Source organism: Hypanus sabinus, chromosome 10, assembly GCF_030144855.1.
Source record: "Hypanus sabinus isolate sHypSab1 chromosome 10, sHypSab1.hap1, whole genome shotgun sequence".
Classification (NCBI taxonomy): domain Eukaryota; kingdom Metazoa; phylum Chordata; class Chondrichthyes; order Myliobatiformes; family Dasyatidae; genus Hypanus; species Hypanus sabinus.
The window spans coordinates 44613976-44633476 of NC_082715.1; the positions used below are offsets into that span (position 1 = coordinate 44613976).

At 41.2% G+C, this 19501-nt stretch overlaps 2 protein-coding genes across 3 annotated transcripts in view; both read right to left on the minus strand.

Annotated features, from left to right (window-relative positions):
* The window catches only part of wdr35 (WD repeat domain 35), a 77764-nt gene extending 70007 nt beyond the window's left edge, over positions 1-7757 (minus strand). For both annotated transcript variants that reach the window (XM_059981781.1, XM_059981780.1), the window contains exons 1-3: positions 7600-7757; positions 6296-6413; positions 5487-5558 (exon numbers count right to left, since the gene is read on the minus strand). In XM_059981781.1, coding sequence (XP_059837764.1) covers positions 5487-5558; positions 6296-6413; positions 7600-7623 — 214 coding nt within the window. In that variant the 5' untranslated portion in view covers positions 7624-7757. The remainder of the gene's footprint in view (positions 1-5486; positions 5559-6295; positions 6414-7599) is intronic.
* Positions 7758-13224: 5467 nt separating this feature from the next.
* Positions 13225-19501, minus strand: part of LOC132400282 (matrilin-3-like) — a 48883-nt gene continuing 42606 nt past the window's right edge. Inside the window, exons 11-13 of the mRNA XM_059981253.1 lie at positions 18125-18247; positions 14349-14453; positions 13225-13480 (exon numbers count right to left, since the gene is read on the minus strand). Of these exons, the coding sequence (XP_059837236.1) occupies positions 13425-13480; positions 14349-14453; positions 18125-18247 (284 nt within the window). The 3' untranslated portion in view covers positions 13225-13424. The remainder of the gene's footprint in view (positions 13481-14348; positions 14454-18124; positions 18248-19501) is intronic.

The window sequence follows — 19501 nt, forward strand, 5'->3', positions numbered from 1 at the left end:
AAGAAGGCAAGACAGCGACTATACTTCATTAGGAGTTTGAAGAGATTCAGCATGTCAACAAATATAATCAAAAACTCCTATAGATGTACCATGGAGAGCATTCTGACAGGCTGCATCACCGTCTGTTATGGAGGGGCTACTGCACAGGACCAAAAGAAGCTGCAGGTTGTAAATCTAGTCGGCTCCATCTTGGGCACTAGTCTACAAAGTACCCAAGACATCTTCAGGGAGCAGTGTCTCAGAAAGGCAGCACCCATTATTAAGGACCTCCAGCACCCAAGACATGCCCTTTTCTCACTGTTACCATCAGGTAGGAGATACAGAAGCCTGAAGGCACACATTCAGCAATTCAGGAACAGCATCTTCCCCTCTGCCATCCGATTCCTAATTGGACATTGAACCCGTGAACACTACCTCACTTTTTTAATATATATTATTTCTGCTTTTGCGCAATTTTTGATCTATTCAATATGCATATTCTGTAATTGATTTACTTATTTATTCTTCTTCTATATTATGCATTGCATTGAACTACTGTGGCTAAATTAACAAATTTCACAACACATGCCAGCGATAATAAACCTGATTCTGAATTACACTGGACAAAGAAAAGAATAATTTATAATGAAGAGAAATAAAAGAGATTAAGGAATTTTAATGTCAAAATAGTATAAGTAATGTATGACTAAACTATCTAAACACAATTAAATACTTCGAGTGGCAACAGCACGCATTCACATTTTTTCTTGTTCCTCTGTGTATCATGTACACAGAAGAGCTGCAATTAAAAAAATTGGAAGTGTGATGTTGCCACATTTATTAAGCTGATAATGCCCTGCATCTTCATGCCACTCCCGTCTCAAACCCCAACTTTCCCCCCACTATGCCTCTGTTCCTACATACATATTATTCCACAACTTAAGACTTCACCATGCAATTCTCTCATCCCTAATCTACAGCCTGATATTTTCTGTGATTTCGACCCTCTGAAATAGTGAGAACTCTCCAATGAAACACCTTATGCAAGTTTCTTGCTATAACACCTTGTTAACATAATTTGTACAGAACTGTCCCATGCATTCAAGATCAGCAACGTCACTGTCTTGAACTCTGAAAAAGGCCTTTATCCCAAGGACTGAGGGCACCTTTGGAATAATTTAAGGAAGCCTGATGTTATCAGTTTCCTTGCTAAAGTCTCAAATGTTCATAGTCCAGATGGATTTCTCCATTGGTGATTGTTTTTTGCTTTCTCCTACCCAATATCTTCTTCAAACTTTAATGATCCTTTTCCAAGCAGCTCAACCTTAATCTTCCCAATAAGACATTCTCCCTAATAACCCTTTTCAACAATGTTGACTCCCATAACTCCAATCTAATCCTCCCCTTCAAGACTTAATTCACTGACCAACTGATTTCCTCAAGATCCATTCTTCACATCTCCTTCTCACATTGTACATTATGCACATTAGACTATTATCAATGGATTCACATAACAGGGGGATGAACTCACCTATGCAGTGCCGCTTTAAACATTTTACAGTTTCAGAGTGTGCATCTCCATTACATCAGAAATAAGTTACTCATAAAAGGAAATATCTTTATGTTGAGTCATCTTTAATGATGAACCACTCAGGGAATCACATTACCAAGTTAGAGACAAAATATACTTTACTCACCATACTAACAATGAGGCCAACTTTACATACTCTAGTAACAGAGAGATTTAAAATATATCACCATGTATTGGAGAGTAGTAGACAGTGAGGAAGCCCATCAAAGCTTACAGTGAGATGTGGACCAGCTGGAAAAATGGCAGATGGAACTTATTTGCATTAAGTATGAGGTGTTGCATTTCAGAAGGACCCACCACGATAGATCTTACACAGAGAATGAAAGGACATTGAGAAGTGTAGTGGAACAGAGAGATCTGCGAATACAGATTCCTAATTCCTTGAATTATGTTGTCACAGGTAGATAAGGCCGTTAAGGAAGCCGTTTGGCACATTGCCCTTCATAAATCAATCTATTAAATACAGGAGCTGGGATGTTTTGCTGAAATTGTACAAGAAGCTAGTGAGACCTGATTTTAAAGTTCAAGGTAAATTTATTATCAAAGTACATTTATGTCACCAAATACAACCTTGCAGACATACTCATTAAATCCTCGAAATATAATAGAATCAATTATAGCCACAACCAACAGGATGGACAAACAACCAGTGTGCAAAAGACAACACACTGTGCGCATACAAAAAAAATATCGAGAACATGAGATGAAGAGTCCTTGAAAGTGAGTCCATAGGTAAAGTCATCCCTATCTGTTTAAGAGCCTTATGGTTAAGGGATAATAACTGTTCTTGAACCTGATGGTGTGGGTCCTGGAGCTCCTGTACCTTCTTCCTGATGGCAGCATCGAGAAGAGGGAATGACTTGGGTAGTGAGGGTCCTTGATCATATCTGCTGCGTGTTGGACTAGGCCATATCCACTACATTTTTTAGTATTTTCCTTTCAAGAGCATTGGTGTTTCCATACCAGGCCATGATGCAACTAGTCAATATACTTTCCATCACACATCTATATAAACTTGTCAAAGTTTTAGATTTCATGCTGCAACTTCGCAAGCTTCTGAAGAAGCAGATGCACTGCCGAGCTTTCTTTGCAATTGCGCTTACGTGCTGGGCCCAGGCAGATCCTCTGAAATGATAACACTGAGGAATTTAAAGTTGCTGACCCTCTCCACCTTTGATCCCCCAATGAGGTATGGACCTCCATACCTCCAGTTTCCTCCTAAAATCAATAATCTGCTCCTTGGTGTTGTTGACGTTGAGAGGTTATTGTTGTGGCAACACTCAGCCAGATTTTCAATCTCCTATATGCTAATTTGGGGTATTGTGTGCAGTTTTGGTCATGTATCTACATGAAAAATGTAAGTAAGATTGAAAAGGTGCAGAAAAATTGTCAGGACATTGCCAGTACTTGAGAACCTGAGTTATAGGGAAAGGTCGATGGAACTAGGCAGATTAATGGGTCGGCATGGATTAGGTGGGCCTAAGGGCCTGTTGCGCTGTACTATTTTATCCATAGCAACAAAATTTTATATGGAAACTGGTGAGAGTCGCTCACACAAATTGCTGGAGGACCTCAGCAAGTCAGGCAGCATCTATACAGGAGGATAAACATACAAGATTTCAGGCCAAGACCCAGGTCCTGATGAAGGGTCTCGGCCTGAAACACCATTTATTCCCTTCCATAGATGCTCCTTGTCTTACTGAGTTCCCCTAGCATTGTGTGAGAGTTGGACACTATTTCCAGATTCTGTACAATCTGCTGAGTTTATGGTAAGAGCCATTTCCTTGCGAAAGATAAAGAGAAGATTAAACAGTTAGTGAAAGGAAGTAAAATATCTAACCATCTTTATGTCTGCTTACAAATAATTCGATAGCACTCAGCCAGAAACCAGAGAACATCATTCACCCTACTGATTTTGAATATTCCTTTCTTTAAAAAAAAGTACAAATACTCCACTACCACTCTCTGCAACCTATCACTAAGCTTATTTTGTATTCAACTGGCTAGCTCACCTTGAATCTCATGTGCTCTAAACCTTCCAGACCAGCCTATTATGCAAGACCTGGTCAAAGTCCTTGTAGACAACATCTACTGCCCTGCTTCTATTAATGCTCTTAGTCATCTCTTCAAAAAACTTTAATCAATTTCATGAGACATGATTTCTCATGGATAAAGCCACACTGACTGTCCCTATTCAGTCTTTTACCTTTCTGAATGCAGACAGAGCCTGTCTCCAAGAATCCCTCCAATAACTTTCCCCACTACTAATATGATGGGAAAAGGCCTGGAATCACCTGGCTTCTCCTTGCAGCCCTTCTTGAATAGAGTCACAATACCAGCCACCTCTCAGCCTTCCAATGCCTTACCCGTGGCTAAGGAAGCCATACATCTCTCTTCTGTCACCTAGGCAATTTCTTCCCTATCTTCCCACTGTGTTCTAGGATACACTTGATCAGGCCACAAGGAGTTACTCGCCTTTACAAATTTGAAGATAGCCAGCATCTCCACTTTTGTAAAGTGGATATTTTCAAGACATCACTATCTTCTTCCTTTAATTTCCTAACTTCCATGACCTTCTCTATGATAAATACAGGAAAGTAATATTCACTTAAGACTTCATCCATTTCCTGTGGCTCTACACGTAGGCGACTACATTGGCCCTTAAGGATCCCTAGCTTTTCATTGGTTATCCGTTTGCTCTTATAGACTTACAACATCTTTTATTCTCCATTACATGATCTGCTAAAATTATCTCATGTCTTGAATTTTCCCTAATTTCCTTCTCAGGTGTGCTCCTACATCCTTCATACTCAAGGAATTCACTTCTCTCAACTGCCTAGAGCTGACATATGCCTCCATTTTCCTGACCATGAGCAATGTCAACCAGTTCCCTACTCCCGACAGCCTTGTCCTTTACTCTGACTGGAACATGTTCACCCTTAACTCTCCCTGTGCAACTTGCCAGGCATCCCTTTACCTACAAACAGTCTGTTTCAATCAACCTTTGTGCATTCCTGCCAGTGTCATCAAATTTAGCCTTGCCCAAACTGATAGTATCCATCACATTTTCAGCACATATTTTCATTCTAAGTATAAACTAAACAAGCATATGACCAGTTAGGTACAATTCTGAGTTAAAACTAAATTATGCACAATTTACCAAATACTCAAAAGGATACCGATATATTATGTCCTTTTCACAGAACCTACTGCAGTCAGTAGATGGACCGGCCATGTGATCCGCATGGATGAGTCCAGAATGCCACGTCAGTTGTTCGACGGAGAACTGGAGCAGGGCAACCGTGCCGAGGGTCGCCCAAGGAAGAGGTACAAGGACAACCTCAAGTCAAACCTTAAGTGGGCCAAACTCCAGCCAGCGATCTCAAACACACTGCTGCTGATCAGTCCAAGTGGCACAATCTATGCTCCAAGGCAGCAAACAACTTCCAAGCCAACTGGTGCATGCAGCACCTCAAGGCGAGTCAAGAAAGACACAGGAAAGCGTCCGCTCTTGTCCCAACAGGCGGTTCTCCTTGACCCATCTGCAACCGTATCTGCGCTTTGGACTTCGGCCTCAGAAGTCATATGCGTGCCCACAGACATTGACTGCGCAACACATCCGTCTTCCTCGGACTTCGAGAGACTACTACTACTACTGCAGCCAGACATAACGACCTGCTGCAATAGCTACACCACTATAATGTTCAGTTGTGCGACAGTATTGAGAGTATTAAAACCAAAGAACAGATTAAAATTGCTTCAAAACAGGAAAATCAATAAACTTGGATTTTACATTCTAATTACTTAGTAAACAGTTTTGCATAACTAAAAGCATTATTTCATATAACTGCCCACAGCTGATTATACACTAGACTTTCATTTTGCATCAAATATCTGGAATAAAAAGGAAACTTACCACTGTGCCCTTCTAATGTCTGATTCATAGAAAGGTTGCTAGGTGCTGCCAACCCTTTTAATCTTGTGTCATCTACAGAAACCCACAGAAACCAAATTAGAAACTGAGTAGTAATATTTCTCGTGGTTTAAAATAGGGTTACAAAATGGTAGAACAAGAAAGCCAAAACTTTGTCAAAAGCAAAAGTAATAAAAGTGCCAAATACATTTTTCATACCATTTTCCTCTCCTAAACAAAATTGTCTGTGATATATTCTGTGGAGTCAGAGTGGAACTTAGACCTAAAGAGGACTTTGATCCCAAGTTCATTCCCTCACTTAAGTAGATTTCCAGTGAATAACATTAAAACATACCTTAAAATGCAGATTGCTGTTCATTGGATAAACATGAGACCCAGAAAAATGATAAATTATTACTGCATGTTTAACATGTGCAAAGTTGCATATGAAGATCTGCTAGCACTGTATATTTCAGTATATGTTCCCAGCACCCAAAATTATACTCAAATCCCAATTTCTCTAAAAGCAAAATCTGAAAGTCTAAAATAAAAAAAGAAAATACCAAAATATTCAGCAAGTCAGGCAGTGGCGAAGAGGGAGTTTTGTTACCAATTCAGCTTGATGGTTTTTCATCATAACACTTTTGAGAACTCAAATGATTGAGTTCAGATGAAAGATCACTGAGACAAAAAAAATTTAATTTCTCTATCCACGTGATGCCAAGCATTTCCAGCATTTTCTAGATTTAGTTTAGACCACAATTTACATAAAAATGTTGTTGAATGCTATTTGGCTTTATAACTTTCTCTACCTGTCTGTGTTTCAAGCTTCAGCACTTTTAAAAGACCATCTTCCCCACCACAAGCAATAAATCCTTGGTCTTTATTCCAGGAAACACATCTCAATTGAATGTTATTTGGGATGGCAATCTGAATAAAATACAATAAAAAGGAAGATTATATATAACAATCAGCAAAAATTAAAATTAAGCAGTTGAATTATTGCAGGTGCTGCAATCTTTATCTTACTTCAACATGCTCCTATCCAATGTCAAATCCTACTCACTCAGCACCTTTGGACTTGCTGACCTATGTTGGTTCTCTGTCCCCTAAATCTGATCTTTAAACCTTTCCATTTCATACGAAATTTTTCTACAACATCCTGCAATCACTTGTACTGAAACTCACCCTACTTCCAGCAATAGAAATTTCAGAAAAAAGCAAATTCCCATGGCATTGAACTTCTATTACGTTTCTGTCATCAAAAACTTTCTTAGAAATTTTTTTCCCAAATTTTCACTTATTTGTTTTATGTCTGCCATAACGGTTTGCCTTACGCTTCTTTTAGCTCAGATGCAGAATGCAAATTCATAATACTGTGATTTTCATCAGTACTGACAAAAGAGGACATCCAGCTAAGGGACAGGGGTTCGAAACTTAGTTCACGTCCTAACTATACCTTCCATGACAATTACAATGGAATTGTCAACATATCCCCTAAATTATATTAACGACAAATCATCAATGCACTTTTCACCTTTTCGAACCGTGCCCCTTCTTTCTGCACAATTGTTTTCGTAGGCTATACAATAGTAAATTAAACACCCTATCAAGCAACCCCTATACATTTAAACCAGGTAGGGTGCATGATAAGAAAGGGTAGGAAAAATTCTCCTACAGTTGAAGAAGAGCAATCATAATGTTTTATAGCGCTGAATTTGGCAGCTCCTTTACTAGGTGAACTATTAAGAACACGTTGAATGATTTAGTAAATGAGAGGATATGGATGGCCCTTGTTCAGCAAAACCAGCTGTTCCAAACAAGTAAAATACATCGAATTTCTTAAAGAAGAATAATAGTTGGGCCTTGAAGCAATATCCACAAACAATCTAGGACTATAGCCATTTCATAAATTGCACTTCAAAGAAACCATGATCAAACATAAACAAGCCCACCTCTTGAAAACTCAGCGACAAGAGCTTCAGCACGTAAACAGTACGCATGCACCAAGCCCCCCGCAGCCCTCGGCTCCTTGAGCTCCAGCCATTGCCGTCTAAACTCCACCGAGCTCCCGCGGCCTAGTCAGCGAAAGGCCCCAGAACGCCTGCAGCCTTACCTTCTTGCTCAAGTAGATAAACATAGTGCAATCGCCGATCCGTTAATCACAAAGTGGGCAGATTATCGGTACTTTAAATCAGTATCCGCCGCGTCGCCTGAAGTAGGCAACAGGCAACCAAACTGCGTCTCCTGGTAACCACGGCCAGCGAATCACTGCAAAGCCAGTCACCCGGCGCTTGCCAGTGTCCGGCCAATCAAAGCGTCAGAAGGAAAGAAGATTTTAGCCAATCACCGACCACTCTCATTCCCAGAGATGGGATTTCAAAGAGAATATCTGCAGATGCTGGAAATCCAAGCAACACAAACAAAATGCTGGGATTTGTATGGGATGCTGGGCACCTTGCACACAATGGTGTTGAGCCCAGTATATGGAAATAAAATCAGTTTAAGTTTAATTATTATTCAAGCATGCATAGATACAGCCAAACAAGACACCATTCCTCTGGAGCCAAAGTGCAAAGCATTCAAAATAGCGAGCAAAGAAGTATATTCACACGAAAGAAAATGTATATATCGTCCAAAATCTTGAGTGACATCTCCTGTAATTGATGGTACGGTCTCCCGGGATTGTGCAGATGCACACAATCCAGGCTGTCATCCACTGATTGAACCCAGGAGGGCACACTGACAGGAGAGGCCAGCCCCCAGCTGAGCATGATGCCATGCTGCACCCCTTCAGCGACTCCTCACCTGGTCTGCAAGCAGGCAAGCCCGCAGCTCAAGGTCTCGTCCTCACTGCAACCGAGGCAATGCAGCCTCCATGTTGTCTGTCCCGCCACGAGACAAGGGTAGCGGGCCTGCCGCAACTTACTTAATCACTGCCCAACAGAGTCTTGCGATCGCAAGTGAAATGTCCAAGACAATCACGCATGGTAATACCGCATTCTGCATTCGCACACCAACTCTGATGTGTTTGAGTGACAGGAAGCAACACGGTCTGCAGCCAGGTCAGCTCCTTCAAACCTAAACCGGCTCCCTCGACATCCCGGCCGGCTCCTTCACCAACATCCCTGCCAGCTCCTTCACTAACATCCCAAAACATACCATTGGGTCCCTGTACGTGGATGATGCTGCCATCATCTGCTCAGATCCATGGTCAGTTTGCAGATTAACAGCATCTGCACCAGTTCGAGATTGGAGTTAGAGGTGGAAACTACCCAGATGGAATAGGAGGTTTTGCTTCTCCAACCTGCATTTGGCCTCATCATGACAGTAGAAGATCTAGAGAGACATGTTGGGGTGGCAATGGAACATTAAATTGAAACGGGTGCCTCTGCGAGATCCTGCCTGTTATAGAAGACAGAGAAAAAAATCCTTTTCTTCCCTTTATTTTATTCTATTCTCTCCTATCAGACACACCTCTTCTTCAGTCATTTACCTCTTCCACCTTTTACCTCCCAGCTTGTCATATCATCCCTCCTCCCCTGGACTCGCCTATCACCTACCCGATTGTACCTCTCCTCCTCCACCCACATTCTTATTCCGGCTCTGCCTCCTTCCTTTCCAGTCCTAATGAAGAGTCATGGCCCAAAATGTCAACCTCTACAGGCTCTGACTGCCTCATATTCACCATACATGTTCAGTCCCTATATACTTCCATCCCCCATCAATAAGGCCTCAATGCTCACAACTTCCTTTTTGACAAAAGAACCAACCAATTCCCCTCCACCAGTCTGGCAGAACTGATCCTCAAACTCAACAATTCTTCCTTCGGCTCCTCACTCTTTCCTAAACTCAACAGGTAGCCATGGACACCAGCCGACGCCCCAGCTATACCTGCTCCTTCATTGGCTTCACAGAATAATCCATGTTCCAAGCCTTTCCCGGTAATGCTCCCAACTCTTCCTCCGGTACACTGACAACTGCATTGATGCTGCTTCCCGCACCCATGCTGAGCTTGTCTTTTTTTATCAACTTTCCCTCTAACATTCAACCTGCCCTTAAATTCACTTGGTCCATCTCTGACAACTCTCTTCTTTTCCTCAATCTCTCTGATGGTAGACAGTGGAGGCAAACTGTCAACCATCGACATAACCGATTCCAATTGTTATCTCGGCTATTGCTTATTGCTCAAGATCTCCAGCATCTGCAAAATCTCCCTGGTCCAAAGTTCAAAGTAAATTTATTATCAAAGTGTATCTACGTATGTACATCACCATATACAACCCAGAGGTTCGTTTTCTTGAGGGCATACACAGTAAGTCCAAGAACCATAATAGAATCAATGAGAAACAGCACCCAACAGGGTGGACAAACCAATGTGCAAAAGACCTGAAAACTGTGTAAGTACAAAAGAAAAATAAAAATAATAATAAACAAATAAACAAGCAATAAATATCAAGAACAGAAAATGAAAAATCCTTGAAAGTGAGTTCATAAGTTATGGGAACAGTTCAGTGAGGGGGTAAGTAAAGTTATCCCCTCTAGTTCAAAAACCTGATGGCTGAGGGGAAATAACTGTTCCTGAACCTGGTAGGGTGAGTGCTGAGGCTCCTGTATCTTTTTTGTGATGGAAGCAGTAAGAGAGCATGATCTGTGTGGTGGGGATCCTTGATGATGGATGCTACATCCCTGCGACAACGCTCCATGTGGATGTGCTCTGTGGTGGGGAGAGTTTTACCCATGATGGACTGGGCTATTGCTACTACTCTTTTGTATCATTTTCCATTCATTGGCATTGGTCTTTCCACACCAGGCAGTGATGCAAGCAATCATTATACTCTCCATCAGACATCTGTAGAAGTTTGTTAAAGTTTTAGATGTCATGTCAAATCTTCGCAAACTTCTAAGGAAGTAGAGGTGCTGCTGATGCACCATCAATAACTCACTCTGAGACATAAGGCGAGATATCGGCTTTTATTGACTGGAAGAAGGAGCAAGCAGTGAGTGACCACCATACTACATCCTGGAGACTGAGAGCCCGGGCCCAGGCCTTGATCGCCTTTATACCGGGGTCTGTGGGAGGAGCCTCAGGAGCAGTCAGCAGGGGGCATATCCAGACAGGTATATGTAGTTCACCACAGCTGCTGTGCTTGCTTTGTAATTGCTAGCACCAGGACAGGTACGCTGAATTGGAATTTAAAGCTTCTGACTCTCTACCCCTCTGCTCCGCCAATGAGGACTGGCTCACGGACCTCCAGCTTCCTCCTCCTGAAGTTAATAATCAGCTCCCTGATCCTGCTGACATTGAGTAAGAGGCTGTTGTTATGACACCACTCAGCCAGATTTTCAATCTCCCTCCTGGTAGGAGGGGACTCCATAGTAAGAGGTATGGAAAGGGGTTTCTGCGGCAACAGGTGAGATTTAAGGATGGTGTGTTGCCTCCCTGGTGTTTGGATCCAGGACATCACGGACCGATTGCAGGGAATCCTCAAGGGTGAAGGTGAACAGCTGGAAGTGGTGGTGCATGTCAGCACAAATGACATCAGGAAGAAGAGGACGGACATTCTGCAGCGGGACTTCAGAGAACTTGGAAGAAGGCTGAAAAGCAGGACTTCCAGGGTGGTTATCTCTGGTTTGCTTCCAGTTCCTCGTGCTGGAGAGGGCAGGAACAGGGAGATAATGGATCTGAATGTGTGGCTGAGGAACTGGTGCAGGAAGCGAGGATTTACATTCTTGGACCACTGGGATCTGTTTTGGGGTAGGGGTGAATTGTACAGAAGGGACGGGTTGCACCTTAATAGGCGGGGGACCAGCATTCTGGCAGACAAGTAGCAAAAGAAAACAATATAAGTGTAAGAGAGCAGTCAAGCTTATTAGGAATGGTCAATGAATGTCAAGATGAATGACAGAAAAATGGGGCGCCCAGAATCTCTTCGATTTCTGCAAACGGCCAACTCATTCATACACAACTCATCGGTATGTCCTTTTAGTTCACAGGAATTTTACCTGTGCTTTGGAAATCATTTGTATTTTAGTAATAGTTTGTCATTTCGAAATCTCTTATAAGATAGAAACCCTCTGTACATTTTAAATGTGCTTTAAGATTTCTATCTAAATTTAAAATGTGTATCCCTAAAAATAAATGACCGGTTAAAACTATGTAGTTAGCTGGAAGTATCTCCTCCTTGGTGAGAGGGGGCATGGAACACATAGTGAGTTTTGGCAGCAAAGCCCACCATAGAGGGCAAACAGGTAAGCGAACTCGCCTTTGAAGATTAGGTGGCTACAGTATAACCTCCCTTTAGTGAGGATACAAATAGTTATCTATATTAGATACAGCTTAAGATCTTTATTTGAGTAAAAAACTTTGCAGTCAGAACCCATTGCCTTCATGACAGGAGACTGCGCTCAATCTGTCCACGTTTGTCAATGTGGCAAAGAAAAATGGGAAAGTATGTCTTGAGGAATACTAAATTCCCTAGAAAGTGGAATTCACCCTTTTATTTGTGTTGCTATGCATTTTCTGCCTAAAGCAATAATATCCACTCTACTATGCTGGACAAAATCATGAAATTGGGGGGGGAGGGAATGGAAAAGGTTGAGTTAATTTATTGCTAAAAGCTTTGATATTACCCATCAAAACTTCTATTCAGAGTTTGTGTGTAATATCATTGCTATACTGACTGCAGAGAAGCAAACTCCTAATATCACTGCCCCGCCACATTAGAAGTTGCCATGAAGGCAAAGGGAAATGAGGTGGGGATGGGGGTAAATGTGAAAGACTAGTTGTACTCTACACTCCAGTACAATTGAAACACCTTTCATGTGATGAACTGACGTATTCACCTACTGTGACACGTGGCCCCAAGGTGCTGCAAGCTGGGGCTTATTAGCACAACAGTCATTATAGCATATTGCACTGAGGCATGAAATGCATCGTTATAGGATCACTGAAGAAAGGCTCAGTGGCTCCCATGCTGTACCAAAGTCACTTATAATTTGTGCAATAAAGTATAATTTATTCATGGCACTTTACAACAGGTCACACTTTCATCAAAATAATCTGAGGTGACAGGTGGAAAAGGTAAATGGCTAAAGAAGGTAGGAGCTCCTCTCCTATCAGATTCAGATCCTACTTAATCAAGACAAGCATAAGTTCAGTATGTAGCTCAGGAAATAAAATTTATGTACAAAAGATTCCCCAAATGATTGGATAATGATCGGGTACCATAACAAAGAAAAGATGATCCCTTATGCCATGTTTGGAGACATTTTTGATGTATGTACAGTACTTGATTCAGAAGCATGCCATTTTCTGTATGAACTACAAATTATAAATAGTTTTATCTTAAATTACAGGATCAGAGAATAAAACACAGCAAAACACAGTTAGTTTATCTCCTTTACTGTTATATATATGTAATTGATACTAAAAATAGACATTAATATTTCATTCAAAGATACATTATGCATTCTCTTTTTAGTAATATTACTTTATATCGGTGACTAAAATATTGTTACCAGAACCCTATGTTTATGGCAATCGAATTGGTAGTAATTATTATACGTAATATTTTAGTATTTGTTTATCATAAATCATTTCAATAACTAGCAACCTAGTTATTTGTATACAGTCAGGACTAATTCTAATATAAAGCACTTAAGAAATGTATCACAGTAGTAAAGTCAGCACCTTCATCAGCTGAGTCAATGCATTGTCTAGTAATACCAGGTAGAAAGACTTGGGTAATACTCTAGTTTCTGTTTACTTCTTAAATATGTTAATTTTATATGCCTTATTACAGCCCTTAAAACCTAGTTTTAGTCTGTAAGTACAAATGTTGGGATTATTATGAATATGATTAGAAGTTCAGAATGAATTAGCTAAACAAATGCAAAAAATTAGCATAACACTCTTTAAACAGAGTTTACACGCAATGTTTAATGTCGTCCCAGTTCACGTTCAAATCTTTGTATCCTTTTTGTTACTTGATCTAGTATAAAATAGTTAAGGATCATTACCACTGGTCTGTAAAAATATTCAATTTTTATGTAAAATATACTCTTCAACCAAATCTTTCATTGAATATACATAAAACATTAAGAAGATGGCATAATTTATTTTCTTCGATATCTTCTGATTTTAGCTATCTTTTTAAACTTTCCCTACAGATATCAAAGTGGGATGACATAAGATGTAATCCATCTGTTCTAAAGTACTCTAAATTTATGCAATTCTAGAGAAAGTTATGAATCAGTTGTGAGTTATTTCACCACCAAGAAGTACTTCTCGTGAACGAGTGCCAGCTAATCTCATCCATTGAGAGCTTCTGTATTTCAGGAATCACTTCATACTGAGCATCCAGTATTGTTACACTTATCAGGCTGATCAATCATTATTTTTAACCATCTATTACCTCATTCAGGTAGACAGAGCTCGTCAGCCTGGGGAGGCAGTCCATCTAAGAGAGGGAAAACTCTGATTTCAAACCTCCGCTTCCTTGCGGCCATGGAAAAGGCTTCGGGAGTAAACCCTGAGGCAGTTCAACGTTGCCTTCAACCTCGTTATAGCAACTCCTGCGATGACACTGGTGCCAAGCTGTATCGGCCTTGGACAACATCGGTGGCGTGGAGAGGGAGACTTGCTGCATGGGCAACTGCCGGTCTTCCATACAACCTTGCCCAGGCCTACACACTGGAAAAGACTTGCTAGGCGCAGATCCATTGTCTCGCGAGACTAACGAATACCATACATCAAACACTGTTTTCTGCTTCTGATAGATTTACAAAGCTTATGCAAAGTAACTCATTAAACTATAACAAATAATCTAAATGGAAATATGAACCACAGCAGTAAAAGGATATACTTGCTTGACAGTTTTTGAAAAGTAGATTGGACATCCCTTTGGAAATCAAGAAGAGCTTCACACTGGCATGGATCTTTTATAGTGATTTTTCCCTGAGCTTCTTCTGCAAAGTAAAATTCTAACTTGTGAATATAGGCATCTTTAAGAAGTCATTAATAATTTAAAAAACAAGAAAATCTGCAGATGCTGGAAATCCAAGCAACTCACACAAAATGCTGGAGGAAGTCAGGAGCCCAGGCAGCGTCTATGGAGAAGAGTACAGTATAGTCAACATTTCAGGTCAAGACCTTTCATCAGGACTGGAGAAAAAAAGATGAGGGGTCAGAATAAGAAGGTGGGGGAGGGGAGGAAGGTAGTAGGTGATAGGTAGTGGGAGGGGTGAAGTAAAGAGCTGGGAAGTTGATTGGTGAAAGAGATACAGGTTTGGAGATGGGGGGAGTCTGATAGAAGAGGACAGAATGCCATGGGAGAAAGAAAAGGAGGAGAAGTACCAGAAGGAGGTGATAGGCAAGTAAGGACAAAAGATGAGAGAGGGAAAAGGGAATAGGGATACTGAAGTAAAAGGATGAGGGCATTACTGGAAGTTTGAGAAATCAATATTCATGCCATCTACCCAGAGGGAATATATGGTGTTGCTCCTCCAACCTGAGTGTGACCTCATTGTGGCAGTAGAGGAAGACATGGACCAACATGTCGGAATGGAAATGGGAGTGATTGGGAGGCTGCTTTGCCGAGCACCCATGCTCAGTCCACCAGAAAAAGCAGGACGTCCCAGTGGCAACCCAGTTTAATTCCACTTCACATTCCCATTCCAACCTGTATCTCTTTCATCATTCAACTTTCCAGCTCTTTACTTCATTTCTCCCCCACTCCCAGTTTTACTTATCACCTTGTGGGTTTTCCTTTCCTTCTTCCCCAACCCCCCAGCTTCTAATTCTGACACCTCATCTTTTTTTCTCCAGTCCTGATGAAGAGTCTCAGCCCAAAATATGAACTGTACTCTTTTCCAAAGATGCTGCCTGGCCTGATGAGTTCCTCCAGCATTTTGTTTGTGTGTCACTAATAATTTAGTTGCTTTCATAAAATGTAATTGAAAATGTTTCAGTGCTTTCAAGATAAAGATTACTAATAGAATAAATTGTGTTTGTGGAAGTATTTTACACACTTGAAACAACACAGCAGTGGAAAAGTTATAGAAAAACTGATCAACAAAAATTCTGTTTCAGATACTCTGTTTAAGTCAATCATCAAGAAATGTAAATGATATGGCACAGCTGTGATTCTGCCTAGAAGTGAGTGACTGAGCAAGAAGGGGGTAGTGAGGGAGGCTACCAAGAGACCTATGACAACTCTGGAGGAGATACATGCTTCAGTGGCTGAGATGGGAGAAACTGTGCATACAACTGTTGCCCGTGTGCTTCACCAGTCACAGCTTTATAGGAGAGTGGCAAAGAGAAAGACACCTTAGAAAAGAACTTACATGAAATGTCAGCTAGAGTTTGCCAGAAGGCATGTGGGAGACTCTGAAGTCAGCTGGAAGAAAGTTCTATGGTCTGATGAAACCAAAATTGAGCTTTTTGGCCAGCAGACTAAACACCGTAAGTCAAACACCACACACCATCAAAAACACAGCAGCCCAAACATGAAGTGCATCATGCTGCAGCAGGTCCTGGAAGGCTTGTGAAGGTAGAGGATAAAATGAATGCAGCAAAATACAGGGAAATCCTGGAGGAAAACCTAACACAGTCTGTAAAAGAACTGAGACTTGGGAGAAGATTTGTTTTCCAGAAATACGATGACGCCAAGCATAAAGCCAAAACTACACAGGAATGGCTTAAGGACAACAAAGTTAGTGTCCTAGAGTAGCCAAGTCAGAGTCCAGACCTCAATCCTATTGAGAATTTGTTGCTGGACTTGAAAAAGACTATTCACTCACAATCCCCATGCAACTTGACAGAGCTTGGGCAGTTTTGTACAGAAGAATAGGGAAAAATTGCACTGTCCAGATGTGCAAAACTGATAGAGACCTATCCACACAGACTCAAGGCTGTAATTGCTCCCAAAGGTGTATCTACTAAATACTGACTTGACGGTGGTGAAGAAGCCAGACATTTGATACATCTTTTAATTTTAGGCAAGTCTGGCGACCCTTTATTCAATATTTTCAGATGATTTAATTTTATTTATTTATCTATCTATCTACCTATTTATTTATTTATTTATTTATTTATTTTTATTTATTTATTTATTTTCTTTAGGGAAAATCCTTATCTGTGAATGTTCAGAGGTGACTGGAAGGATGTTTTCTCTTTCTTTTTCTTCAAACTTTATCCTCAAATGGACTGCCCAATCTTTCTTCTTTCTTTTTTTCTTTTTTTTGTTCCAATCAATTTAGTGGGGTTTTTTCCCTTAATTAATTTTCCTTTTTTTTATGATCTGTTAAGAGTTGTTTTTTTATTATATTGTAACATTATACTGCGTAACATTATCCCTATTTGATTTTGACAATATATATTTTTCTTTATTGCTGTTTATATGTCTCTTGTGTTATCTGTTTACTAAACTTCTCCTCTGGTTTGTATATTTTTGCTGAAAATCAATAAAAAGATTGAAAAATGAAATGAATAAATGAAGGCGGTGAATCAATTATTTTGTATTTTATATTTGTAATTAATTTAGATCACTTTGCAGAGATCTCTTTTCATTTTGACACAAAATCGTCCATTTTTCTGTTGATCAGTGTCGAAAGAGCCAAATCAAATCCACTGCGATTCGATGTTGTAAAACAGTAAAACATGAAAATTTCCAAGGTGTGGGGCGAGTACTTTTTATAGGCACTGTACGTACAATGTTACAAAAACTGCCGCTTCATCAAGTACATACTGCCATTTCATCCACTTTAACTCTTTCAGGGTTCTTTTGAGAACCCTGACCTGGAGTTATACACCGACTATGGTTCTTTGCGGGATTGGGACCCGCTCTCAGGGTTTCATAACCAGTTGTTGTTGCTCAGTATGCCAAGGGCTCAGCCTAAGTATTCGGCTTGGCTTTGGAAGCCCAGGATCTCGGGGCTCTAGAGACGGGGAGATCGAGGGTCGGTGTCACAACAGGAGACTCATGTCATCAGGGGAGTCGGAACACATGCAGCTGTGTGCCCAGAGACTTGTGATCTTTGGGCACAAAGCTCGATAAAAAGCAATGTGGTAGACTTTCAACAACATAAACCAGCAAGCTGTTTCTCATGTCTCCCCACACACTGTGAAAACGGAGACACCCCTTTCTCTCTTATTAGGGAGAAAGAGAGAGCCTGTGGTATGTTGAATACTGGGTGAAATGCAAAGTCTTTGGAATAACTGCAAGTCCGTGTCTATGCTATTGCCTTGCTCATGCTTGAGTGCTCGGTAGTGGGTGCCGATGCTTCTTTTTTGCCAGTGGGGGAGGTGGGATTGTTGTTTGCTGATGCTTATGCACAGGAGGGGGGAGTTGTGGCAGATTTTGGGGTTCTAACAGTTGACTGTCATTCATTCTTTGGGGCACTCATCTGTTTTCGTGGATGGTTGCAAAGAAAAAGGATGTATATTGTATTTATTTCTCTGACATTAAATGTACCTTTGAAGCCTTTGAAACAGAGAAATTGAGACATTGGTTGATAAAGTATTGTTTTAGAACTTACCCTTTTACTAGCACTAAGAATTGTCCACACCTGTAGCAAACATTTATATTCTGAGTTTAAAGAAAATGAACATCAAATACTGTAAGTGGTAAATGACTTACTTGCACAGGTTTTCAGATCCTCATTTAGCATAAAACCAGAATGGCACTTGCAGTAATAGCCTGTGCCAGTGCTGACACATATCTGTTCACAGTCGTGATTTCCAATCACACATCGGTCCACCCCTGTAACATTGAATTAGTCTTATTGTTAAAAATCTCTAAAATATTTGCAGTTACTTTAATGTGGACAATAATCACCGAGGCCCAGAATTTACAAGGAAAGGTCAACAGTCATATGCCACAGTTATCAATGTTTACTTGCACAGCTGACAACCTCAACATAATCACACAAAAGTCTGCAGATGCTGGAAATCCAAAATAGCTCACACAGAATGCTGGAGGAACTCAGCAGGTCAGGTAGCATCTATGGAAATGAGTATACAGTGGAGGTTTTGAGCCGAGACCCTTCTTCAGGGCTGAGAAGGAAGAGGGAAGTGCCAGAATAAAAAGGTGGGGGGAGGGAGAGGTTAGCTGGAAGGTGATAAGTGAAGCCAGGAGGGTAGGAAAGGTAAAGGACTGGAGAAGAAAGTATCAGGTAGGAGAAGCGTGTGGACCATAGGAGAAAAGGGAGGGAGGTGGGGACCCGGGAGAAGTAAGAGGCTAGTGAGAAGATCAGTGTGGTGAATAGAGGAATGGGGGGGGAGGGAGTTTGTCTCCCAGAAGGAGAAATCTATATTCATTACATCAGGTCAGAGAATACCCAGAAGGAATATAAGGTTTTGCTCCTCCACTCCGAGGGTGGTTTCATCTTGGCACATGAGGAGGCTATGGATGGACAAGTTGGAATAGGAATGGGAATAGAAATTAAAATATCCGGCCACTGAGAATTCCCACTGGTGGCGGATGGTGCAGAGGTGCTTGAAGAAATGGTCCCCCCTAATTACAACAGGTCTCACCAATGTAGAGGAAGCCGCATTGGGAGCACTGGATATTACAGATGACCCCAGCAGATTCACAAGTGAAGTGTTGCCTCACCTAGAAGGACTGTTTGGGCCCTGAATGGAGGTGAGTGAGCTGGTGTATTTTGCAGGTGTAGCAGTAAGTGCCTGGAGGGAGATTAGTGAGGAGGGATGAATGGATAAGGGAATTGCAGAGGGAGCAATCCCTGCGGAAAGCGGGGGGGGAGGGGGGAGGGATGTAAAAATATATTTAGTGGTAGGATCCCTTTGGAAGTGGCAGAATTTGTGGAGGATAATGAGTTGGATGCGGTTGCTGATGGAGTGACAGGTAAGGACAAGAGGGACCTTATCACTATTAAGAGGGTGGGAAGATGGGGTAAGTACAGAAGAACAGGAAATGGAGGAGATGTGGGTGAGGGCCGCAGTAGAGGGAAGGAAACCCGCATTCTTTAAAGAAGGAGGATGGCTTGGATGTTCT